Source organism: Perissodus microlepis, chromosome 15, assembly GCF_051167445.1.
Source record: "Perissodus microlepis isolate ML-2025 ecotype Zambia chromosome 15, ASM5116744v1, whole genome shotgun sequence".
In the NCBI taxonomy this organism is placed as follows: Eukaryota; Metazoa; Chordata; class Actinopteri; order Cichliformes; family Cichlidae; genus Perissodus; species Perissodus microlepis.
This window is the reverse complement of record NC_140475.1, coordinates 14480446-14506794: the sequence shown is the minus strand read 5'-3', so window position 1 is coordinate 14506794 and position 26349 is coordinate 14480446. Positions and strand designations below refer to the sequence as shown.

General features: G+C 40.1%; 2 protein-coding genes across 3 annotated transcripts; both read right to left on the bottom strand.

The window, feature by feature from the left end:
- Positions 1 to 7554: 7554 nt before the first annotated feature.
- Positions 7555 to 17606, bottom strand: slc35b2 (solute carrier family 35 member B2). 2 transcript variants are annotated; one of them, XM_084952441.1, is made up of 4 exons: positions 17518 to 17606; positions 10659 to 10846; positions 10400 to 10560; positions 7555 to 9467 (listed from the first exon to the last, which is right to left on the bottom strand). In XM_084952441.1, the coding sequence occupies exons 2-4, from the start codon at positions 10735 to 10737 to the stop codon at positions 8535 to 8537; spliced, it is 1173 nt and encodes a 390-aa protein (XP_084808567.1). In that variant the 5' UTR covers positions 10738 to 10846; positions 17518 to 17606; the 3' UTR covers positions 7555 to 8534. The 2 variants fall into 2 exon arrangements, with proteins under 2 accessions (XP_084808567.1, XP_084808566.1); XM_084952440.1 differs by lacking the exon at positions 17518 to 17606 and adding an exon at positions 12710 to 12997.
- On the bottom strand, positions 16986 to 25644 carry nfkbie (nuclear factor of kappa light polypeptide gene enhancer in B-cells inhibitor, epsilon). Its single transcript, XM_084952443.1, has 6 exons — positions 24812 to 25644; positions 21587 to 21689; positions 20030 to 20240; positions 19643 to 19731; positions 18617 to 18865; positions 16986 to 17855 (listed from the first exon to the last, which is right to left on the bottom strand). The coding sequence occupies exons 1-6, from the start codon at positions 25129 to 25131 to the stop codon at positions 17787 to 17789; spliced, it is 1041 nt and encodes a 346-aa protein (XP_084808569.1). The 5' UTR covers positions 25132 to 25644; the 3' UTR covers positions 16986 to 17786.
- Positions 25645 to 26349: the final 705 nt, after the last annotated feature.

Here is a 26349-nt window from a genome sequence, read left to right as displayed (position 1 = left end):
ATCCCACACTGCTTTAATGCTTTAATTACGTGAAAGTTTGTGCTACGTCTATGGGGAGGCCAATCCATGACGGATGCTGTTCCATTGTGTGATTATCTATCCAGATATGAGTTTACTGCATTGGTACTGTGTTTGGGATCATTGTCCAACTGAAAAATAAAGCCACTGCCAATCAGATGCTTGGCAGGACTGTACTTCTCTGCGTTGTTGGTTCTATCAGTTTTAAGAAGATGTCCAACACCACTGGCTGAAATGCAGCTCCAAACCATGACAGAGCCTCCAGCGTGTTTTACAGATGACTGTAGACACTCACTGTTGTACCTCTCTTCTGATCTCCTGTATTCATATCAATCCATAAAACCTTTTTGCTACTGATTCTTGTGTAATTAACATACCCCAGCCTTTTCTCCCTGTTTTCTTTCCCTTAAGAATGGCTTCTTGACAGTTGCCTGACCCATTTCAGACAAAGCTTTGGTGAACAGTCACTAGATTAGCTGAAGGGCCAGATCTCAGGTCTTGGCAAGTCCACGAGTGAATGTCATAAAAATAAAACTCCCAAACTTTAAAATACCTTCAGAAACCCTGGAGTGCTATTTCTTAAGACCACTTTAAAAAGGACAAGAAAGTCTGGCTCCTTGGAAGCAAAAAGAGTAAGGAAATAAGGGTGGTTCAAGACTTTTGCACAGTACTGTAATGTTGGTTTCATCATAGCTACATGTACCAAGAGAGGAAATCCAGGTTAAGGTTTAGTGAATTTCATTGGTGAAAGTTCCATGAGTCACAGAACTTTCAGCAGCATATTATGAAAATGAAAAATATTACTTGTGGTAATATATATATTTCCTATCTAGATTTTATCTGGATTTCCGAGTACTAGGATTCAAACATAACGTCAGAGCAGAGGTCAAACGGTAAGTAGAGAAAGTTTAGTATTTGAAACTGGACACGGCATTTCAGACTTGGTGGAAATCCAACTCAAAAAAAGCTCAGTTCCTACAAAATAAAAGAATACTTGACTCAAAATACTCACATCTAGGCCTTTGTTTGTCAAAACCCATTGGTCAAAATGTGTTTTACTCCTTTCTGGTTTCAGTTTAGAAGTTTTGGTCCAAGAACTGACCTCTCAGCATATCATGAAAACTAGAGACAGCTAATCATTTTAAGCATCTGTTTCAGATTCAGTGACCCAGAGTTAGTAAAATCTTACTGTAATTATTTCTGAAGCATTCTGGCTCCAGGTCAGTTTCTCTGGCTAATCTGGAAATCTAAACACATTCCATCTTTATGTAGTTCCCCCCTAAAAAATAAGATTCCAAAGAGAAATCCAGATGCTCTGATTCTTGGAATTGTAATTATATTTCAAGATCTTTGTCTTTTGGAAAATACTGCTATTAAACATGAAGTTGGAGTTTGGAGAATTACAAAAACAAGCCATGACTTCAAACCTTCATGACTTTGACCTAAAAAAATGGTGTCCCTAGTCCATAGGTGTCAAACTCTGGCCCGCGGGCCAAATTTGGCCCGCAGCCTAATTACATTTGGCCCGCAGCCTAATTACATTTGGCCCGCGAAGCCATACCAAATTATTATTAGAGCTGGCCTACTGGTATTATACAGCTAATATATATATTGTTTAGTATTAAGCTTTGCTTGTTCCATATTCAGTTTTCCAGCAAAACTTATTTGAGTCCATAAGAAAAGATTCATTCTTATATCTGGAGGAAGATTTTTTTTCAATAAATATTAATGTTAGCCCGCGACTTTGTTCCAGTTTTGAATTTTGGCCCACTGTGTATTTGAGTTTGACACCCCTGCCCTAGTCTGTCTATGAAAGTTCCTAAATCCTTTACACTCACAAAGCAAACTACCTTTAGTCATTATCATTATATCAAGTCTTATCTAAGTCTGGTAACATCTGCATTGTTTTAAACTCTGCAAAATTCCCTCTTGATTCCTTCACAATTGTCAAAGCAGTGAAGACAAATTCTTCTGTATTGTCTTTTCAGGGCAAAAATGATTTATGATTTTTATTTAATTCGACTGATTCAAATGTTTATATTACAGTACTGTGCAAATTCCTAAGCTGCCCCCCATTTCTTTAAAATTTCCTTCTATATTTTGATTTTCATTATTTGACCTTTTGAACTGTACTCTAACCGTAGATTCAACTAGGAAATCTATTAAAAAACTAAAAGACAAAGTTTTTTTTTTTTTTTTTTTAAAAGCATATTAATATATACCACACGTAATAATTTCTCATTTTCATAATATGCTGTTGAAATGACCTATGAATCATCCAAGCATAAAAAATACATAAGGGAATGAATCAGTGATGCATCTAAACACGACAAATGGCTTCTTTTTTTTTTTTCTTTTTTTTTACTAGTTCTTTATCTGAATCTATGAAAAATGTCAAACATAACACAGTGTTGGTGCAACAGTATAGTATTTTTGCAGCAACAAGGTGATTCCCAAAGAGTTATTAGCCTGAGAACTTGAGAGTATCTCGCTATTGTGTGCACTGTGTCCTTACAAAATTTGAGGAAGCTGAATTGGTGGAGAGCAGAAGAGGTTACAGGCCTAAAAAACTAAGTACATCAGATGAACAGTATCTGAAAGTAATGATCTTAAGAAATAGGAAAAAATCCAGCAAAAACCTGATACAGGACCTGAGAGATGCATCTCAGCCGTCTGCTGTTCACTGAAGCCAGAAACTGTCAGTAGAAGGGTGGCTGTCAAGACGTCATTCTTAAGGAAATGAAACAGGGAGAAACCCTGATGTATGCCACATTACAAAAGAACTGGTCTGTAAATCAGTATCAAAAGGTCTTATCGAGTGGTGAATCCAGATTTTAAATTTCTGGGTCAAATTGTTTTGTCAAAATGAACGAAGGAGGTCAGGCGAGAGGAGCAACAGTGAGTATCTACAGCTATCTGTAAAACATGGTGGCGGGTCTGTCATGGGTTGGGCCTACATTTCACATACATCACATACAAAATTGATGAAAGTATGAACACGGAAAACTACTGTCAGATTTCAATCCACCATTTATATGGAAATTATCTGATCGGCAGCTGCTTCTGCTTTATTTTTCAGCAGGACAATGATCTCAGACACACTGCCAATTCAGTAAAATTGAACTGAGCTATCAGTCATGGACTGTCCCCAGAGCTCGGACATCAACATTATTGAGCCAGTGTGGGATTATTTTGACAAAGAAAATAACAAAAGGCTGCCAGGATCCAAGGAAGAGCTTTGAATGTTCTCCAAGACGCCTGGAGAACTGTTCCTGATGACTACTTAAAGAAATCAGAAGACAATTTGCCTAAGAGAGTTCAGGCTATGTTGGGATTAAAGGTGATCATACCAAATATAGACTTTCAAGCTTATATGCTGTATGGTTGCGGATGCTTCAGTAAATTGCAACACCCATTTCCCATTTTCTAAGCACTATATTTAAAACAAAACTGAAGTGGTGGTTCAAGACCTTTTGCACATTACTGCATCTGTGTCACAATATTCAAGGTTATTAATGGAGCTGACATTTATCCATGTGACAACATCCCCACAGAATCTTCCTTTGGCCTCGCAAGCTGGGCTCTAAATAAAATCAGTAAATATATTTTCTTTAGGTGTATATTACCATATGATTGTATTATCAATATCATATTATCATTTCATGTATCAAAATCCAGAAGAAATAGCACATTTTATCTCTGAAACTGCTGATTTCTGAGGCATGCTTTGTAACTGATCTTTATTCATTTCACATTTCTCTGGTGCTGCAGTGTTACCGCTAAAAAGAAACAGCGTTTTCTATCCTATATATTGTATTCATATGTAAGCTTGCATGTTTCATTGTCCATATTCAAAATAGAAAGAAATTAGGGTGGTTCAAGACTTTTGCACAGTAGTGCAGCTTCTGTGGAAGGCAAATATTGTTTCGGGAAGCTCCCAAGTAATGGAAACAGTCAAATGTTCTTTTAATAAAGGAATAAAAAACACTCGGAATGTGTCATCCCTGCAGTCAGAGTGAGAGCTCACAGTGACTGGTCCAGTGGGGGCTGAAACCAAAGGTCAATCTGTCTGCAGCTCCTATTATACCCCACCTCTCGTTTGTTTTTTTCTTTTTAAATCTCTCTCACTGAAAAGAAGAGTGCTAAGACTGACGCAGTGACGCACTTCTACAACCCAGATGGGGTGTAGGACTTGTGAAAACGAGAGGTGTAGGGAAATTCCCCAATTGAGCCGCTTTGAGATCGATAAACCAGGGGGAAATGTTTTCTGGCACTTCACAGTCAAACCCAGTCTTCGTTTTGATGTTCAGTGAATCATAATAGTGGACTGATTAATGAATCAGTGACAAGCGCAAAGAGTACCTCAAACGTATTTCGAAAATTATATTTGCTGTCTTGCCGCTCGATGAGACAGGAGAGGGTGGAAGGGGCACGGGAGCCGTGGCATTTCGGAAAGAGAATCAAATGATTTGAACCGAACAACTTGCAGTTATGGTAAAAACGCAGGCCCCTAAAGCTTTGAAGCACAGCAACCTCAGCACTGTGCTGCTGCTGCTGCTGCTATCGCTGCCAATACAGAAATATACATTCGCTTCATGAAAATCGATTATCAGCTTTTTTTTGCAGATGACACCCACCTTTACACAGATGTAAATCCTATTCACCAAAGCCAAATTTACTCCTTTGAAATCTGTATCTCTGACATGAACAGATGGCCCAAAGTAACCTCCAAGGGACAAAAGACAAAACCGAGATTCTAGTTATTGGTTGTGAAAGAGCAGAGAGTAAAACTGTACTTTGATTTTACCATCTCGGGACCTCACACCTCCTGAAAGTGTGTTGTATGTGACTCAGACTGAACTTAGTAGCAACATAAGATTACTGAAATAATATCACCAGATTCAGACCTGCCAAGTGTGCTTTATAACCACATTGAACTTTTCATACATGTTCAGAAAAAGTCGGTAAATCAAATACCACTCATACAAAACGTGACACCAATTTTATCATAGACTAACCTTATGACAGTCTGCTTAATATTTCCACCAGTCAATCACCAGTGGGCCATTGGGCAAGTGGGCCATTGGGCCACTGGTGATTGACTCATTATGAGCAAGATTACAGAAAAAGTAGAGTAAAGTTTCTTCCTGCTCGTGATCCTGTAACAAATCTCAGTATACTACAATGAAGGAGGTCTTCATTCCTGAAATGCAACTACAAGCGAGAAGCAATTTGCTAAATTAACTATAATCAAGGATGCACAGGTGTATTCCTGCAGAAATGCATAAAACAGGCTTGATTCATGTGGCACACTGTTGGAATTTACAAATCACATCACAGAAGAAGGCCCATAAGGCGCACTTAAAATCTTTTAGTTTTCTCAAAAATCTACAGTGCGCCTTATGAATGAATTCTGGTTGTGCTTACTGACCTCGAACCGATTTTATGTGGTACACAGCGCTCACAAATCTGTCAAAAAAGGTTTTAGTACCACTTTGGTAAAGTACGAAGCCGCACCGATCATTAGTCAGGAGCCTCGCAGAGTGATCTGGGTCCAAAACTATGCCTGCTTCAGGTCCCAAAGTCAAATGACCACTGCAGTAGGGCTTGGCCATATCATACCGTTCACGGTAATACCGGTATGTTAGGCAATAATAAGAAAATTTAATATCGCGATAGAATATGGGTAAAACGTGCATGCGCAGTGCCCTTGTTTTTATACGCACATGGCGGAAAAAGCAGGGCGGCGACGGAAGGGCGAAAGCGGATTGTTTAAAGCTGAACTAGAATTGGTTTGTAAAAATGGTGCAACTTCAGTGGTGTGGAACTGGTTTGTCTTTCTTCCGTCAGATACACACCAAAGCACATTTTTTGGTAGAGCATGCAAGCGGGCCGTCGTTATTACCGAACTGATTTTATGTGGTACACGGTGTTCTGACAAACCATCCTACTTTGGCAAAACGTCCTACCGTAAGTAGTTTATGCACATTTCTGCTGTCACAGAGTAATTCCAGCACAAATGTAAGTAGGTATGACGGTTTGCCACTTAACTTTGCCCATCAGAGTATGCTTGTAGCTCATATTCACAAAGGTAGGACGGATTGCCGCATTGTGTGTGTATAACCTCTTTTTAAGTTTTGTGGAAATTATACATGGTTATGCTCAGGATATGTTGGCCAATTTCCACTGGAAATGCCTTTTGGTTAAACTGTGAGCAAGGAATTTGCATTTGCACTGTTAAATTTTTATATAGCTTCAATGCACATAAAAAACAGCTGCTTGTTTAAGTGAAAATACATCAATGGGGTTTTTTTTGCACTAATAAAGTTGTGGAGATGTAAAGTATTTTGTCTCATGTCAATTATATCGTCAGTTATATCGTTATCGCAAATTTTCAAATATATATCGTGATGAATATTTTTGGCCATATTGCCCTGCCCTACACTGCAGGATCACTGAGAGTTAAAAACGGTCTAAATTCTTTCATCTTTAATGAAATGATCAGCGTTGCTGCTTTACCAGGTGTAACAATTAAGTTTAACATCCAAGCATCCATGAAAACAGGATTTATTAAATTTAAATAAGTTAGAAGTTAGCAGGAAGTTAGCTCGCTAGTTACCTAAGCATGATATAGCATGTTCTGACTGAGAGATTTCTGAAAAAAATTTAAACGTACAGCTCTGCTATCACTTCCAACATAAATGAAGACAGAAAACTAAACAGCAGTGACTGTTGTAGGGTTACTGAAGTTGGACTAGCTGGTATATAATGATTTGCTATGACATCACTAGCGACACAGCTATGTTAGCATAAACACAGTGAAGCTGGAGGAGGAACGCTTACTTTTTCCACTCGAAAAAAGTTAACGTGAGGGTTTCTGATGGTTAGGGATAAATGCAATCGCAACGCAGGATGCTGTAAATGGACCAAACTTGAGTCATGAGAACAAATGAATTAATCAATCCACAATACGAGATTAGTCATTAATATACTGCAACAACATAGGAACAGAGCAGCTGCAAGAGAATTCAACATTAATTAATCAATGGTACGGAAGTGGAGAAAGCAAGAAAAATGAGTTGAGTAAAGTTTGACTTATCTGACTGTTTCGTTTCGCTTAATGCGCCTTATGTATGAAAACAGTCCCATCCATCGACAGTGCACCTTATAATCCGGTGCACCTCATGGTCCGAAAAATGTATAATTCCATTTAGTTTCTTTTTGTATTTTTCACCTGGTTTTACCCAATTTGATAAAAATGATAGCTTCAAAGAAATTGCTCATTTACACAAAAAATGGAGTGTATTAGATAAAAATGATTCAAACCATTGCAATGAACTCCCTGTAAATACCAGGTTCTAAGATTGTGGTCAATGCCATTGAATGTCGGGCTGAGGCCTAACAGGAAAAATGATAGGTGACGTCCAATAACTCTTTGGCGACATGGCTGGTTCGATTTCTCCAGATGTTACTACCCTCTTTTCAGTCTCCTCTGGTTAAATAAAAACAATGTAAACATCACTGCAAAACACTTGATAGTATTAAGTTATTTTAATATTAATCCAGTTATCAGAGGAAATAGTAGAATGATAAAAACAAGGTACCAGTTACATTGCATTTCCCTTGTATGCACTCCGTTCTGCAAACTGACCCAAGGGTCTACAGTATCTTCACATCATTTGTGACAGCAATGAGGCATCAGAATCATCCATTCAGTGTTCCCCAAACATTCACATCAAAGCAGTCCTTTTACAAAAGTACACAACTGACAAGTTGGCTTGAAAAAACTGATTTAAGAGATATATATATATTTATACATTTTTTTTTTGCCCAAAGTTCAAAACATTAAGTAAAACATAGTGTGGAAAAAAAATTCTAAAACAACCCACAGCAGCATTCTGATTCTTTCATTATGACCCAGAATTTTGTTTACCTGAACCCCAACTGATGCTAGCCTATGTGACATGTTAATATATCTTAAATTAAACAAATGTATGCAACATGTTTTGACACCATCTTAAGCCACATAAAGACCCCTGCTCTCCAACACAATAGGTTGATAGATAAACATCTGGCTGCTGCGACTGAAGGATAACCCAACAAACGGTGCCATTAGCCTGGATAAAGTTAAATAAGGGACAATATCAGTAATGCTTGGGAAATAATGCCTAGCTATTAAACTCGTACATTTTCCATGGTCATAGAAACCCTAAACTGGATGCATGGGCAACGTATGGAGGTTTAAGAAAAAAAAAAGATAACAAAGAGCTGAAGAGGCAGTTTGCAGGCACTCAAAACTTCTCTGACCTAACGAATCACATGAACCCCTTGGGGGTACCTTGGTGTAAGAGTAAAAACTGCAGAATCCCTTTCTGTACCATTGCTAATAAAAATAAAATTAAAAAGAACTGAACGGTAAAAAAAAATTAATAAAAGAAAGAAAGATGCACACAAATAGACAAATAGCACCACAGAAAACGTGGTCTTAGTTCCCAGTTTGGTGCGACTTTGGAGCGCTACACCTTCTGTGCAAGCGGCTGCGCTCCCCGCCGACCTGACTTCATACGGCTACGTGCATACACCCGTAGGAAAAGTGCCAGGAACACTACAACGACACCAAAGCCACCTACTAAGGTAACAGTGTGACCGTAAAGGAAACACGAGAGAAGGATGGCGAAAGCCTGCCGTAAGGTCATAATGATGGTGAAGACGGCAGCACCAAACTGGCTGATAGTGTAAAAGATGAAGAGCTGACCGCATGCCGAGCACACGGACAGCAGCACGGCATGAAAGGCAAACTCGGAGTGGCGGGTCATGAAACCCAATGACTCAAAGAAGGCACCCTGCTCCAGCAGCGACCCGACGGTGAAGAGGCAGGAGAACAGGTTGACTCCAAACATCATCTGCACTGATGACATTTTGTACTTGAACAGGTTGTCCTGCCAGTTGGAGGTAAAGCTGTCGAAGACGATGTAGCCGATGAGGATGATGACCCCGCTGAAAGTGGTGACGGTGGATGGATGTTTGTCGGTTGTGCTTGAGAGCAAAAACATGCTGACGCCGACCGAGATCAGCACAGCAGTGAAGTACTCCCAGTATTCGTAGCTTTTATGGGACACGATCTTGCCCATGAGCATGACAGGAATGACTTTGGAGGCCTTGGCCAGGACTTGAGTGGGGAAACTGATGAACTTGAGGGCCTCGTACTGGCACCAACTGCTCAGGATGTTGGAGAGCGAGGCGAAGGAGTACTTGTACATGGGTGCTCCATGGCGAGGCTGCTTGAACATGACGCACCAGATGCCCGACACAGTCAGAGCAAGGATACGGTTCATGAAGACCAAGAACTGCGAGTCCTTAAATTTCTCTCCCTCCTGATCTGTAGTTGCGGCTCCGTAAGAACGAGTCATCACCCTCTCCTGGAGGACTCCCCATGTCAAATATGAAACCTAAGATAAGAAAAGAAGTTTATTCTTAACACTGAGTTAAATCACTTTATCAAATAAGAGCGTTAAAAGAGTTATTTCAGGTGGTGTGAATTTACTCTTTTTACATTTAACCGTGTTACTGTCAATGGCTGAATTAAATCCATCATTTCCCCTATTATAAACTCACTGCCTGTATATTGAAAGGAAAGCGGAAGTATTCAGGCCCTTTACTGAGTACTTAGCTGAAGCTTTGAAGTTTTGTACACCTCGTTTTTGGAAATGTTTTGCCATTCTTGACTGCAGAGTATCTAAAGCTCTATCACAATGGAAGATGAGTGTCAGAAATTTGAGATCTCACCAGCGATGTATGTTTCTGTTTGAGAAGGGGGTTCAACTGTGCCACTCAAGAGTTATCCCAAAGCCACTCCAGTGTTGTTTTAAAGTCACTCAGACAACACTGGAGTGGGCTTACAAAGAGGAGAGCCTATCTGAGCTATCACTGGGTGAGAGGCGGGCACACCCTAAGCAGCCATCCCCGGTCGCCAGTCTAATTCAACACAAGTGAAATTTATGGTCCAGCAGGTGTGGCGTGTTTGCGATCTGCTTTAATCTGAGGATGTCCGGTCTGCCTGTAGTGAGCTCTGTTATCAACGAAGGCAGAGAACAAAGTATCTAGTACGACTGGTCTGTGACGACGTTACCATCATGCCGCCTTTTTAAAAAAAATGAATTATACAACCTTCACTCCTTGAACAAATCTTGTAAATAACTAATTTGTCTGCATGGATCAGTACCTTTATTGCTGTACTGCATTGTGCTGGGTGTTGCTCTAAATACAGTATCGACAAACAGTGGCATACTTCAACCTCCAAACATTGGGTCCTCAGAAATAGGACATAATGTGGTAGCATTAGCATATGCAATTAATGACTGAAGGTTTTGGGGGAGGATACCTGAAGTCCGGCAGCGCAAAAGATTAACTTTAACGCCTGTTTGAGTGTTGAACCCGAATCAGCCTCATTCCTGCTTGCTCCAGACGTGTCATCCAACAAGCTGGTCTTGGCCTCGTTTCCAAACACGCAGGTCTTTATGAGAGGAAAGCAAAACCCACTCCCTAAATAAACGTGAGAAAGACAAAAGCCCAACGAGTTTTAGATCAGCAGCTTTCGTCCATTTAAAAATAAGACAGTAAAATTCTCTCAAAACCCGAACCTGTTTCTGCATAATTGGTGCGCTTGAAATAGCTAATGAGGAGGTAGCCAGGGATGATAATGGTTGAGTATCCCAGCATGTTGACGAGAAAGCGGAAGAGCCAGACATCGTGCCAGCCATCCAGCAGCGAAGGCTCTTCTGCAGTCACAGCGGAAGGGAACAGGAGCAACACGAGTGCAGGCCAAATCCTACAGGGTGACACAAAACTACCAATCAGGCTACATAACAGAAACAATATCAATGAGAGTCTGCTGGTGATTACAGCTTATACACATAAACAAGACAGTTTACATTACTTTATATTTTAACAAGGCTGATGATAAATATTAAATGAACAATACACAAATGTTGTTTATGTCTGCTCATTTAAGCATCTAAAATTAAAGCTAATTTGTGAGCATTGCATTGGTTATTCAATTTTCACGCACTTTCATTAAAATCTAATCAATCCTCTACACGGAGTAGCGATTCTTAGCAAAAATGAAAACATGCCCGTAAAATGACATACACAGTTTGGGTGAAGGTTTGATTAAACTGACCAATACTGTAGAAGAAAACACCATCACATTATGCATCTTCACAATATCTTTAATAATTATCTTTCCCTGATCTGTCTGTCTGTAGGTGGATCTGTCTATTTAAGATCCACCTATATGACGGAACCACTACACCCTTATTCTCCAAACTGGGTTATCAAGTCCTCAAATATCTCCCTTTCTCTGAAACTAAGGGGGATTCTGCCTTCCTTCCAGACCTGAGCCCCAAAACTATGGGGCAACTTACCACTCTCTGTGCCTTTAACTCTGTAGCATCCTTTAAAAAAAGCAGCTTTTTCTTGAAAATAGTTACACACAGTTTGTAGCATGTTAAAACTTTTTTTTTTTTTAAATAAATAGGGCAATTTTTTCAGAAAACCTCCTCCAGAGCCAGAAATCCCACCTTAAAACTTTTTTCCAAGCTAATAACATAATAATAAAGCATCAAGCATAGTGTAGTCTGGTTGTGGCTACAGCATGAGAGCACTGGATGATGAAATGAGCTGATGGAATCAGTTAAAACAACCAACTTGCTAACTGAGCCGTGACGACATAAGATGTGCTTCATCACCCATTCCCACAAACAGCTTAAGTGTTACTAATGACTAAAGGACACCTGTGGTGAAACTCAGGCTTCCTGTGAAAAGGTGTGCTCCTTGCCGACAACAGCACTGAGATGTATCCCATTTGGAGTGAGGCAGGGCCTCCTCCTGTGGGGGCCTGTGAGCCCGGCTAACACAGAGCCTCTTTGTGTTGGGACTCTGCAGCGCCCTGGTCAGCCAATAGCCTACTGCAGGGAGACCTGGGCCCTGAACAAGAAGCTTATTACATGAAGGAATGCACTGCACCAGACAAGCCATCCTACATGCTGCTACGCCATAGACACACAAACAGAGAAAATGAGCACTTGTTTAGATTGACGTGTGCACATATATGTACCACTAAAACTGGAGCAACAGGTCTTCATTACAATAACGGAACTGTTTCTCCCAAGTTGCTAAAAAAAAAAAAGGCTGGTGGGGTAGATGTAGAAAGTGTAGAGTGGAAAAACACCAATACTTGTACCAGTAGTAGGTATTTTTCCATAGGTGTTGGAACCATTTATTAAACCTTTAATGAATGCACACTGTTCGATAACTCTTGGGTTAGTTGCAGTAAATTGACTTGGATATGAAACATATTTCAACATATTTGCCTGCAGACAGACACGCCCACTATCAAACGGCCGTAGACTGTACAGAAAAAGCGGACTCTCTCTCTCACTCGCTATAAAACTAAATTAACCTATTTTTGGTAAAGGCTGGCAAACGAAAGGGTGTTTTAGTCGGACCGTTAGTTGCTAAATTAGTGTAAGCTAATACCAGTTCCGTAGGCTGCTTACAGCTTCAAAAATCTGCACCCGTAAGGCTGCATCACAGAAAGGTTCACCGTGAGCTGAATGAGCCCATACCTCAAACTCATCTTCAGCGTGACACATTTTCCCGGTTAGCTACACTTCTGTCTGAAAAATATTACCTCCGTGAGAAAGAAGGCATTTTCCCTGCACTCCGTGGCCGACACCCGGCGTAGCACACACGCCGACAGACTCAAGCGTCCCCGCTGTGACACACCATGAAGCCCCGTGGGTCCGCCAGGTGAAAAATGACTAAATAATGAGATGCTGTTTTCTTTCAGGCTAGTCGCCTTTAGATCAGAGGTCTTCGACTTTTCCTCAATAGCCGATGTGTTCACTTTAGCAGGAAAGGCCACCTCCTCTTTACTCAGCAGCATCACCACAGGATGCTGGCGAGAGATAACGGCGCCCTCCCGGCGGCCCTGACCCCTGTCGGTGTGGAGGAGGAACTGCAGAGCTGTTGGGCTATGACGTGTACAGACAGCAGAGCACTGAGTGGGCCCACCATAGCCCTGTGATCAACTATTGTGATTGGAATGCCATGAATTTTCACCATGGTGATCTTTTGTCCAGTATATCCACCATCTCTCCTGCGCACATGCCCAAACCATCTGAGCCTCGCCTCTGTTTGTCTCCAAAAGGCCCAACCTAAGCTGTCAGTCTGATCTACTCATTTCTAATCCTGTCCATCCTGGTTACGCCCATCTTCAACTCTGCCACTTCCAGCTCAGCCTTCTTTTTATCAGTGCTGCTGTCTACATCATCATCTTGTAAACTTTCATACTATTGCTGCTGACACTTATCCTGAGCCAAACCTCAGCCCGGACACTCATTTACACTCACTCCACCTTGCTTGCACTCTCTCCTGCACTTCTCTTGTGCATTGTCCTTTGCTTTGGATGGTTAACTCCATAAGTAATTAAACTCACTTCCACACTCTTGCCTTTCTTTCTCTCTCGCTGCCTCTTAACATGCTTTCTCCCTCTCCTCTTTGGCCAACAGTAGCACAAGTTTCTCAACCAATCTAATATTGAAATCTTCTTTGGGCCAAGATTTTACACCAGATGGTGGAAGCTATAGTTTGGAAGTATTCTACTCTATACTCCGTGTTATTCATTTTAAAGCTTGACATACATACTATTTGTCACATTTTAAAGTATAAATATACCACTGGGTTATATTGTGCTACGCTATGTGTTATTATAGATAAAGCCACCCAGTCGTAAGTAAGAAATTAAAACAATCACCAGCTACAAAGATAGACTAATAGACATATTAATCAAACATTATAATCCAGTAGTCAAATGTATGCTTTAAATAATCATTCTGCATAATTAGTACTTTAGGTACTTTAAGTGTATTTTGATGCTAAAACTGCTGTATCTCTTTGAGTACACCACTTTACAAAACATTTATTCAACACAAAACAATGATTAAACTCTTGTGTATTGCTTTTTCTTTTTTTAATCAAGTACAATCTATAAGATGGCACATGAGCCTAAAAATCATACCTGAAATAATTATCTGCTCTAGTTAAAGAAATACCTAAATTCGGACCAAAACATATCATATTTGTGGTGGAAACGTAAATACATAAGAAAATTAACAATCCAAAGATTCAGATCTTTGAAAATGAATCAAACAAACAAACAGGGGGAAAAAAGATTAAAATGTAAAGATACGGGTCTTTACTTCGATGCCAGTGCTTCCCACTGCTCAGTGTCTGAAAATCTTCATAGTCTAAACTTTTAAGCTGTTGTTGTGTTTCTTAATTTGGCTTTTCCCCCCTGCTCATAGAGATGACTGTCTGGATGACATTCCTTATTTTTATTGATATTTAAGTAAATACAAATAAATGCAAAAGCAGCAAACAGATCTTCTCTTCTTTACATGTAATGACTCATTTCTCCCGTTTCTTGGAAACATGAAGCGTCGCATATAAGACGTGACATACTGTTTTTATATGTATATATAAGAAAAAAAAGATTAAAATGTAAGGATATATATAGTTTTTGAAGAGTTCCAGTCTAAAAGACAGTAAACAAGGCCCAGACAACCAAAACATCCACTCTATGCATCTCTGAAGAAGGTTAAGCTGTGCTGGAAAGCCTTATGCATGAGGCATTTCAAATGAATCCTACTTCATAAACACGTGCACAGTAAAGCACTTCCTTCATGCCAGTGAGTGAGCATCTAAATAGGCTGCTGTCATTGTTGCTGATAAACACATCTGAGCTGCTTCTTCAACGACGCCACAGTGCCTGCCGTACCCCTGACTCACTTCTAAAACAGGTCACCAGTAAGGAATTCCGTTTATTTTCACGCAGGGGAATGTGTGCCCTCGTTCCACTACACCTAGGTAGTAGAGAGACTTTCCGTCATTAAAAAAAAATTCAATACAGCAGCTAATCATTAACTAAACCAAGATATTACAGCGAAACCGTATTTCAAGATATCACATAATAGCAGCTGATATATTTATCTGAATAATATCCCACGTAGGCTATGTTGCGCCTTTCACTGACCACAGCCTGAAGGTGGATGTCTGCAAGAATGGAAATTCCGGCATTCCATTAGAAAGAAATGTTATTTCCAGGAGTATTAGTCAGACCTGATGAGATAATTGACCTGCTGAGTGTATTATGCATACTATCATCATAGATGTTGATTGAGAAGGATCGCACAGAGCAGAATACATGACTTGAACACACCATTTTTAAAACATTTTGCAGCACTAGCATGCTCTTAAATGTACATAACACAACAGTATCAGTTTTCCAGATTACACTTGAATGGGGAAGTAGACTGGTATAGTTTCATAATTCTGTTCTAGCTACTGACCACAGAGGTTTGTCGGTTTGGTAGCTGTTGCCATAAGTTTTGTTTGTGCACATGTGATAATGAAAGATGAGAAAATCCCATAAAATTAACTGTTATATTCAATATAAAACTTAAGTTGTGCTTTGCAACCGTACAGCTAATTTGACCGGGAAATAGATAAAGACAAATCTGCTGCTACTGCTTCTGCTGTCATGTTTACCTGGTCAAAGGAAAGTAATTTTGTAATTGCCAGGTAGTTATTCAGGACAATATACCTGTATGAACATGAAGTGAACCTGTTCTGCGGTGGGTATGTGTTTATAATAGAAATCCAACCAACTGGAATTTCCACAGTTCCACCGGTCATTGGACTGTAGGAACCACAAGGAAGAAGCCACTTACAGGAAAACAAAAATAAACCGTGTTTCCAGTCAGCTGATTTTTTGTTGTTAGGAGCATTCCTGTACAACATAACATTTAATCATCTCACCTTTACTTTCATTTAAGTGGAAGCTAAAATATATCTGCATCACCTGTCTCTGTGCGTATTTGAAACACCTTGTTTTGAAGCTTTCAACAACTTGGAATTGCACATGTAAGACCGTTGGTAAACCGTGTCAGGCTTGTGCACGTGCACACATTAGATAGAGATGCATGCTTGATCGGACACCCTCTTTCAATTCTAAGGTTTTATATATGAGGAGATTTTAAAAAAATCCAGTTTTTAATCAGGTTTTAAATTAGTTAAACAGCCTCAGATGAACAGCAACACGTGGCATACTGGCAGTATGTGAAAAATTTGGTATTCAGTATTCCCCATGATTCCATAGCTTGTAGAAGCATTTTTGTTTCTATTTCACTATCACCCGCTCACATCGTTACGGAGGAATTTTGCCTTTCCCTTTTTACAACGTTGCCTCAGGAAGTCTGTGGGGATTCGTTTAGGCCCCGCCTAGGCATTTGGCAGGTTCAGGTCTGGACTTTGACTCAGCCATTGCACTCCCTTGATTCTTTTCTGTTGTAGACTTGCTGCTGCGCTTGAGATCATTGTCCTGAATAAGCTTTAACCGCTGAACAGATGGTGTCACGTTGGGCTCTAGAATACTTTGGTAAACAGAGGATTTTACAGGTGACTCAGTGAGTGCAAAACAAACTCAAATCATGACTCCTCCACCACTGTGCTTGACAGTTGGTCTGCACACTTGTGAAGAAATGGCTGTATAATCCTTCCCAGATTTGTCCTCCTCTGTCGTCATGTTAACACACACCCTAAAGTTTCAGAGCAGCAAACTACCAAAGCTTCTATTTTCATAGAGGTGCTTACACTTGCCCGTGCTCAGTTAAAGTTTACTTGATTGGCTGCTGTTTATCTATTTAGTTCCTAAAGAAGTCAGACTTAGTTTTTCACACATAAATAATGAAACCGTGCCACATTTTGTAGTTTATCTGAAGCTGTATTCAGCTAATTTTAAGATCTGATTTTTTTTTTTTTTATTATGTGCTGATATGTAAAACCTTCAAAATTAAACACGTCCTTTTCCATGACTGTTTTTGCAATTAAAAAAGACACAACATTCATGAATTTCCTGTCTTTTTATTACAAAATAAATGAACTCTTAACTAGACAGGCCAGTGTAATTACACAAAGAACAGTTTCTGCTGATGAAAGCTAGGTTGAGATAAATAGTTTCACTATTTCAAGCAAAAAACAAAAAAAAACAACTACAAATCAAAAAGATCAAGCTGCATTTCCTGTTATATACATTACATTTTTAACCACTTGTCACTTTTTTTTTTAGCAAAAGCAGAGATGAGAATAGTTTGTTTTTGCAGGATTTACATTTTTTTAATATCTGTTCACACCTGATTGCATTCTTCCAAAAATCTCTTTTATGCACTACAGTGAAAGGCCACATTTTCAGAGTTAAAAACAAAATTAAAAAATAAAATTAACTTCAATTTCAATGCAAAGTCACTGATAAAGTTTGAGAAACTGAAACTATGCATTTTGCATACTCTATTTGTAGCCACTGAAACCAGGTCAAAATGATAAAGAGGTAGATTTTTTTTTGTGGGCACTGAACAGGTTTAGAGACAGTCTGGTACTCACAGTGAGGTGGGGTTTTACAGCTGAGTACAACCATCTCCAGAGGCATGCGGAAGGAAGCAAAATAACCAAGCTTGTAAAATCTTTCAATTAAGCGGTACTACTCTGTTTAATCAGAGCGAAGTGAGATTTATACTGTGCACATACTTGTCTAAGCATATGTATACTAATCAACAATGTTAGCTCAAAATATAGGTTTTTAAATTTTTTTTAAATGAGCTGCAGTGAGGCTCCAGACAATTAGAGGACTGTTGTTCAGCCCGTGACTCAGCTCAAAACTTCACGCCAACCAACGACCTTCCAGAGATCTGGATGTCATCAAAAGGAAATAGAGCCAGAATCTGAAAGACAAGAACAAGAAGCAGGTCTAACTTTACTGATCCTTAAATAATGATTAGAAAAAATACCAGAGAACAGCATTTATACAAACGCTGCCGTACAGATGACTTATCCCTTATCTAAATGTCTTTCTAGGAAACCCAGAACTAAGCAGAGAATTTAGAGCACAAGAGGTCAAAATTGAAACCATGAATAGTGTTTGTCTGTGAGCTTCATACAAACTGGAGTAAAATAAATGAAAACAAATGAACCAAATCCACTTCTGCTGTGACTACTCTGCTTTTTAAAAGAGTACCAGGTCCCCTGCTTGTATGCTTTGGTAGGTTATTCTGAACTGGTAGCTTAGTGATGTTCAGGGTAAACCCAGCCTGACATGATGTTGACGTCAAGACTCTGTAGGGGCTATAACATCTGTTGCAGATGGGATGGCCCCACTAAATGTTTGTTTTAAAATGTGCACCATTACTTGAGGGGGGTCGTTGAGTGCCCCAGACTTTTAAACCACTTAAAGAGTAAACGAAGAATGAGTTCAGTCAGGCAGTAGGAGGAGGCTTGACAGATTAGGTTTAATAAACCAAACAGTGTGCAGTTGAGTTAGTGCACAGTTACCACTGAAAGTCTGCAAAACTTACATATTGCTGGTTTTGTTTTGTGGGGGTTTTTTTGTTTTTTTAAAACAGGATTTAATGGGTGAAAAATAAAAGACAGTCTTATTATTTAAAATATGTACAGCAGTGCATTTCAACCCTTGATATTTGCTTACATCATCATTGCCGTCAGCCAAATCCAACGCCGTCTCGTCCTCCATGTTTCGCAGCATTTTGTCGGCGCCATTCTGACAGAGGATGGTGGCGATGGTGGCGTCCTGTCTCCCCACCGCAAGATGTAGGGGTGTGCAGCCATTAAACATTGCAGCGTCCACATTGGCTCGGCTGCCGAGCAGCAGCTTCACAGACGTGATGTCATGCAGCTCCACAGCGAGGTGAAGAGGCGTTTTGCCGCTGGTTCCTTCCTACGAGGGGAGCGGACGGAGAAAAGCGATGAGAAATTCCACAAAAAGGGCAGAAATTCATTACGAAATTTAAACAGTTTCACAGTTTTCTTTTTGCAATTCCACATTCTTGAAATCAGCGAGTAAAAAGGTCAAAGTACATTCTAATTAGAATAATGAATAATTCAATACATCGGACGTGAGGCAGACTGATATGTTAGGCCAGTGATTTAAACTAAGAGGAATGTCTGGGGTGGTTTCGGGACTGCCACGTTCCCTACCATCAATAGAAAGTTAAGAGCGGCCGGCCAGTCTGACCTAATCATATCTCAATTCTAATTATGTCTCACTGAATCTTGCAGGAAGCCCCGAGCTCAGCTCATATCACTATCAGCATTGCACAGGTGCAGCTGATTTATGATAGGAACACAACATAAGGTCCCAATGTGGTAAACACAGTTTAAACAGGACGTATGTGATTATAAATGCAGACATATGACTGGATTAAACAAGTACGGAAAGCCCTCTTAGGGGAAAAATAAATAAATAAAGATTGCAGCTTTGCTTCCACAAAAACAAACTCATCATCCAGTCCTTCAACCTTTTCCTTTTCAGTGTTATGAGTGGAAGTCTGCAAGTGCAGCTGCACTGTTTGTGATCATTTCAGGCTGAATTACACGAGTGCAAAAAAAGGCTTTCTGTTTAGTGTGAATTCTGCCTTTATGCAAAATTTAATTACACAAATACAGCTCATATGATGCATTGAGTTAGGGGTGGGTGGGGGATCCACAGACTAACCTGTATATTCAGATCTGCACCCTTTTTGATCAGGAGCTTCATAATTTCATGTTGCCTGTTCAGTGCAGCCAAGTGAAGACAGCCAAGACCTGAAATTACAAATGTTGTCTGAAATCTGCAATGTGGAGCTCACTTTTAGGTCAAACAGTTTTTACAAACTTCAAGCAGAATACAGACCAACACTGTATCGATACAACACAAAACATGTTCTACATCAGTGCTAAATGTGGGCGTTATTTCTTCTGCTACTGTCCAAGAAAATCCTAATGTATCTTTTAGGAGGACATCAGGGAAAGACAAGCTAGTTAAATAAAACAACTTTTGACTTTAATGCATAAAAACTCGCATAAACAGATTTAGTAGCAGCCATGACTGTTTTCCCCTCACCTCTCCAGTTCTGGGTCTCGAGGACCGGAGCTAACTTGCTGGGAGAAACGTCTTTGGTCATCTCGGTTGCACACTCTAACTGCCCGTGCTGGCAGGCCACGTGGAGCGCCGTGTTCCCGTCCTGGTCCTGCAGCTCTATGCTGACCTGTTTCTCCATCAGACTCTGCACCACCTCTCTCAGGTTTAGGTAGGTGGCGAGGTGCAAAGGGCTCTGAGGAACAAAACAAGAACTTTACCTGTGTGTCTCTGGTTAAAATAAACAAAAACACGTCAGAAGTTCATATTTAAGTTGAGATGTTAAATAATCTACTACAATGTTGAGTTGATATTAAGCAAAGACACAAAAAAAATTCTAGCTGTCCATTGATTCATCAAACATACTGACAATAACAGGTTGATGGTGGTCTTATATATTTCTTCAGCTGTTGTCCTTATACCATGTCACTTCTCCTTCACAGCTGCAGCTTCCCTGTATTTCCAAGAATGCTCTTATCCTCATTTCTAACTCCTCATTATTATTTTTGGACTCTAGTAGAGTAGCTTAGCATGAATGATGATTCTGAGCGTTAGAGTAATCCAAAGCTTCACTAAAATGTCGGCTCATTGAGATTACCAACCTCATTATACCAAACTTCTGACATGTTTAATGTGAGCACCCATTACTGAAGTGGTATAAATATGAGAGGAAATAGGTAAAAGTCTAATAGTTCCCTTTGAAAATCCCCAGAGCGCCGGCCTGTACCTGCTGCATTCAGGTACAAGTGAGGAAAAGAGAAAACCCTTTCCGAGAAATTGAGTTTTATCTTTAATCCACAACAAGTGATGCGGTTACTCTGCACTGTGGTTTACTGAGACTGCTGTAGGTGTAGAGTATGATAGTGCTGTCTCTCTCTTTCCTTTTTTTAAAAATGTGTTTTGCATTTTTTTTTTGTTATCAGAATTTTGCTGCGAGACTGTACTCACAGGACCACGTGTTAAAATATGGCAAAAATCCCTAATCCATTTGTTTTCCTTTTCCTTCAGAAATAAAGATGCATTTTTATTTTAAACCCCCTGGGTTGCAAACAAATTTCTTCTTGGTAATGTGTCCAAATGTGAAATCTTAGAATGACTACTAAGAGGAAATTAGGAAACCAAAAGAGCCCAGCACAGAGCTAACTGAGTCACTACATGAAGTGCTGAGTCTCAACTTCACATGTTTCCTTTTGACAGTTCTGCAAGTTCAAGTTAAGTCTCTGGTCGGACTTCTTGAAGGACTGGAACAACTCCTCCACCCACATCCACACAAGGATACACTCCACAGCTCCCTGTGGTTCTATTTCTACATGAAGTAGAGGAGGGGAGTTTCCATTCAAAGTCCCTTATGAGTTAACACTGGAACCACCCACAGTGACGTCCCCGAGTGAGGACGGACTGCAAATAAAGAGGAACAAGAGTTCTCTGGAAGTACAGAGATATAAATAAAGCCACCGCTTCCACAATCAAGGTGCAGATGAGGAAGTATTTGTGGATTAAAAAATTCCAGCAGAAGCAACTTGTAGGACCTGTTGCACCTACCTGATATAAATTATTTTGGATGTCCAGGACTTCTGTTGGGAATATCTGTATCAACTCCTTAGCAAGTGGTGATATTTCGTGGATAATTGCTAAGTGCAGGATTCTACAGGAGTGAGAAAGAAAAAGAGAAGATGAACATTAACCGTTATGCCTGGAAAAATCTGCAGCCCTACTTTATCTCAAATTGAGCAACTTACTCCCCCCTCAAAAAAAAAAAAAAAAAAGCAAAAAGCAGCGCTGTGAATTTCAACAAATGTTGCCTAACAATTTTCCTCGGTATTCATTTCAAGAGACTACCTCGAAATGTAACACTTAGTGGGCTGAATGGCAAGACTGAGTCGTTGGGGTATTGAGCAATACAAAAAATTCTAGACAGCGCAGCAAGGTGCTGGTGGTTTAAAAAAAAAAAAAAAAAAAATCAAACATCTGTGAGCAGATATAATCGCACAGACTTCAGTTTAAACGCTTACAGCAAAAGACAAAACAAAAAGCACGCCACCCAAAAAAAAAAAAAAAAAAAAAAAAAAAAAAAAAACACAGTGGGAAGTTGTAGCAAACAAATGTGTGCGCAAAGCAGGAAATGGAACTGAGCATTAGTGCTTAATTTAGACTCAACAGCAACACAGTGAGGGCCCCATCTGGAAAAGGGATCTTAACAGATTAAAATCAAAGTTTGAGGCTTCAAGTTCTTTAAACTCGCTGCCGAGTCCAAATTCTGTGGACGTCAGGTTTTATCTTACGGGCTTGAAGCGTTGATGTTTTACTGCTGCACGATTCGCCGCAGCAGTTACTTCTCTGTTAGTTTAGCAGCGAGACGTTCTGCTTTCAGAGTAAATGTCATTTAACCCAACGCTGGACGCCGCGGGCTGCTTCAGACGCAGACAGAGTGGGATCAAAAGTTCCCACGACGTCTCGCTGTACACTCAGCTTTGAACGCTTACAGTGCCACATGTCTAATTATACAAAGTAGTAAACAACGTGGCATTTATCGATTTGTTAAATGGTAAATGTGGTTACTTTCTTTCAAAAGACCCACACCAAAGGGGGGAAAAAAGAATTCAGTTTTATTTAGTCACAAATTTAAAATATCAGTGTTTCAAAAACTAATGTGCAGCGGTAGCGATAATACAGCTGCTTTTTTAAAGTGATCAGTTATTGAAATCTATAAGGATTAATCATGCAACTGAACATTTTGTTTGCAGCTACTGACATTGAGAAACAAAGAAAAAAAAGATAAAGTACCTGCATAAGGTTTATTTTAAAAAGGTGACAATATTTTACGCTTATTTTTGTCACAAAACAAGGGGAAAAAAGCATTTCTTGTAGTTACTGCCATAAATACATAAAACGTATTACTACTTTACTATTATCAACACCGATTAAGCATATAAGTTGGCTTTTTTTTCCACTGAATTAAATATCTTTGGGCTGTTTGAGAAGAAGCAATGAGGAAACAGATGTGGGGCATTTCTCACTGTTAGTAAATTAGGAAGGCTGCAGGTGACGAAGTGCATGATTCCTTGTGCATTTCTAGGAATGTAAAATTCCCAAAAACTGTAGAGAAAATGAAAATAAATGTAAAAATACAAAGCTGCTTGTGAGTGTTAATCCATCGCTCCAGTACCCCAGTAATGGTTAAGATGAGAGGATACTGCACGAGAAGCCACATTACATTTTTGTGATGCTTAAATGTCAGCTACGTCTGCAGACTGATGGAGCTGCACTGACATAAACGTGTCAGCAAATGTCTTTGTGTGAAAGGGACTTCCTGGTTTGAGTAAGACTTGAATGAATAAGAACTTAAAAAAAAAATCCCACAGGGGAAAATTAGTGTTTGCATGATTCTGTCAGTCGAAGCAATGCACTGTGGTGTGTTTCAGGTGTTTTTTTTCCCCCTCCACCAGGTATCTATAGTTAGGGTGTGAGAATGAAACCATGTGGCCCTAACAATCAGCAAGCGGAAATGAAAAGAGGTCAGAGACACAACAACACTTGTGCAGTGTGATGTGACTACATCAGGATCACACCGGCTGGTCGTGGCTGCAGGATTCATTAAATCGGTCTGCTGGTTGATGACGCTGCAACTCTAGATGAGTGGGTCACATAAGAAACAAGAAGGTCTGCATGGGCTGATAAGGTTGTGTGTGTGTGGAGGTTGAGGTGTTTAGATTGTGTGCAAAAGTTTCACTGACTCAAATTGAGAAATGAAGAGCAGCGAAAAGCCGCTCAGTCGCAAATGATTTTTTTAGCTGTCTGGAAGAAGGAAGGGGGAAGAAAGTAAAAAAAAAAAAAAAAAAAAAAAAGCAAGGGGGAAAGAAAGAAGCCTGTGAGGAATGAAAACATGCGTACACACTGTCCTGTCCTGATCAACAAGTTTCTTGGATGAAAAGCGGGCCACACAGCTACCTCACAGCATGTGCTTTGTCTGTGCTGCATGGGGGAAGTCCAGACCTATCTGTTTCACTTCTGTTTTCTGACTGAGAGTCGACAACTCAATGGAGACCGGTCACATATGCGACAAGGACAAAGTTCATTATAAAAGTCTGCAGTATCACACTCTTATGAAATCCCCTTTAAAACCTGTATCGCCATGGGAAAACTGTGCCTGAAATTTAATGTGATTTACAGACTCCAGCTGCAGTAGAAATGCCATTCATGAGGATTTTAAGTTCATCAGCTTACAGCAGACTAAAAAAAAAAACAAAAAAAACAACAACTGAGAAGCTACTACCCTGCTCAAAATTAAACCAGCAACTATTCTGGTAACCTTTAAATTATTCTGTGCAATATTTAGAGCAAATACACAAAAAGATCTCTAATTACAGGTCACCAATTATAAAAAATATATGTACTTTTTTTCTTGTTTTAAATCATTTTGAATCGTACATTGTCTAATAAATCCCCATCACTACATATCAGGCAGTGATCCAATTAAAACTAATGTGGTGGCACTAATGTACAAATCACTAGACAATGGAAATGATAATCATAAAGAGCTTGTGCAAACTAACTGTAGGATATTGCCAACCATATCAACTAAGGATAAAAATCACGGGTGCCAAAAAAGCTGGTGAAACCTCTAAGAGAGAAACAGTTAAAATGCAAAAAGGTTTGTATTCACCCACCAGTGTGCAGCAGCATTCCTTTCAGCAAATATTCTAGCAAGCTGAGCAAGAATTTTTAATTTTTTGATGGAAATTAAATGAATAACAATTAAAAACCTACGTGTCTCCATCCTCTGTAATAGTTGTAAGCAAGTTCTCCTCCTGCTCCTGCTCAGAGAGTTCAGAGCTCTGTACTTGCTGGTTGCTGCTGGAAATCGTGCAGCCCTCCACTATATCCGACAGACTCTCTACCGTGAGAGACGAGGAACCGTAGGCTGAGTCCAGCCATTCCTCCCCGCCGGAGAACTTGTCCCTCGGCCCGAGGTCATTGCTCGGCCCCCGGGGCTCCTCCGACTTCACTATGGAGCGGTACGACTCAATGCCTGAGTCTGTGCGGTTATCCTCCGGCAAGTGTTCTTTAGTACAGTCATGGCTCGCCATGGTAGTGCTGCTGTGGTGATGATGATGGTGGCCTCGCTGGGTTTCCCCCTCCCGCCTTCCCCGAGGATTTAAAGGCTTCCTGCGGGCGCTGTAGCCGCTCGGTGCTCGGTGATGTGACCGGACAGCCCGGTGACACCTGTGATAACCGCCGCACCGTCTTCGTGAAACCAGAGGAACGAGCCGCTGCGTATCATGCCATTAACCGACAACACTGTGCCCTCTGTGTAGGAAGAGGCGTTCACTTTTTACCGATTTAACGCGTTTTAAAAAGTTTCGAAAACATGGTGTATCGGGTTTAAAACGAGTGAAACGAGACACTAACGACTACCCGTCGACTAAATATCCGGTAAATGCGTGAGCTCCAGGCGGAGAGCATATGAGCAATGAAAGGCGAGAAGGGGAAGAGCTGACATGTGAAAGGCAAAGCTGTTTTTGTCACGCGGGGGAATCCCCAGTGGCGTGATCGAACGCACACACACAGTATGTTCCCTCGCGAACACGCGCGCGCAGAAACGCCGGAGAGTCGGGTGTGAGAGCGGAATTACTTTGTGATTATCAAAATAAAAGCACACTATCTAAGGCTTATATATATATATATATATATATATATATATATATATATATATATATATATATCCATTGATGACTTTCCATTTCGTGTCTTCTCATTTTTTTTGTTAAGTTCATTTATTAATATAATATAGCCACAAATCACAACAGCAGTCTCCTCATGTTGTATAGAGTAAGGTAAAGACCCTGCAATAATACAGGGTAAACCCCAAAATTAAAACAACCCCCTTGGGCAAGCACTTGATGACATTGGGAATTTAAAAAAAAAACTCCCCTTTAAAAGAAAGAAACCAGGCTCATGGAGGAACAGCCATCTGCAACCATCTTTTGAGAGCGAGCGGAAGAAGACAAGACAAAAGACATACTATGGAAGAGCGTCAGAGATTAGTAATAACTAATGATTAAATGCAAAGTGGAGTGTGAGTACATAATGAGTGAAAAAGATGAGTGAAGAAGAAATACTTAGTGTATGGGAAGCCCCCAGCAGCCTAGGACTATTGCAGCATAACTAAGGGGGGATTCAAGGTCACCTGATCCAAAAGTAGAGAGAGTGTCTGTCTCCTGAATCCAAACTGGGAGCTGGTTCCACAGAAGTGTAGCCTGAAACCCGACGGCTCTGCCTCTCATTCTACTTTTAAATATCCTTGG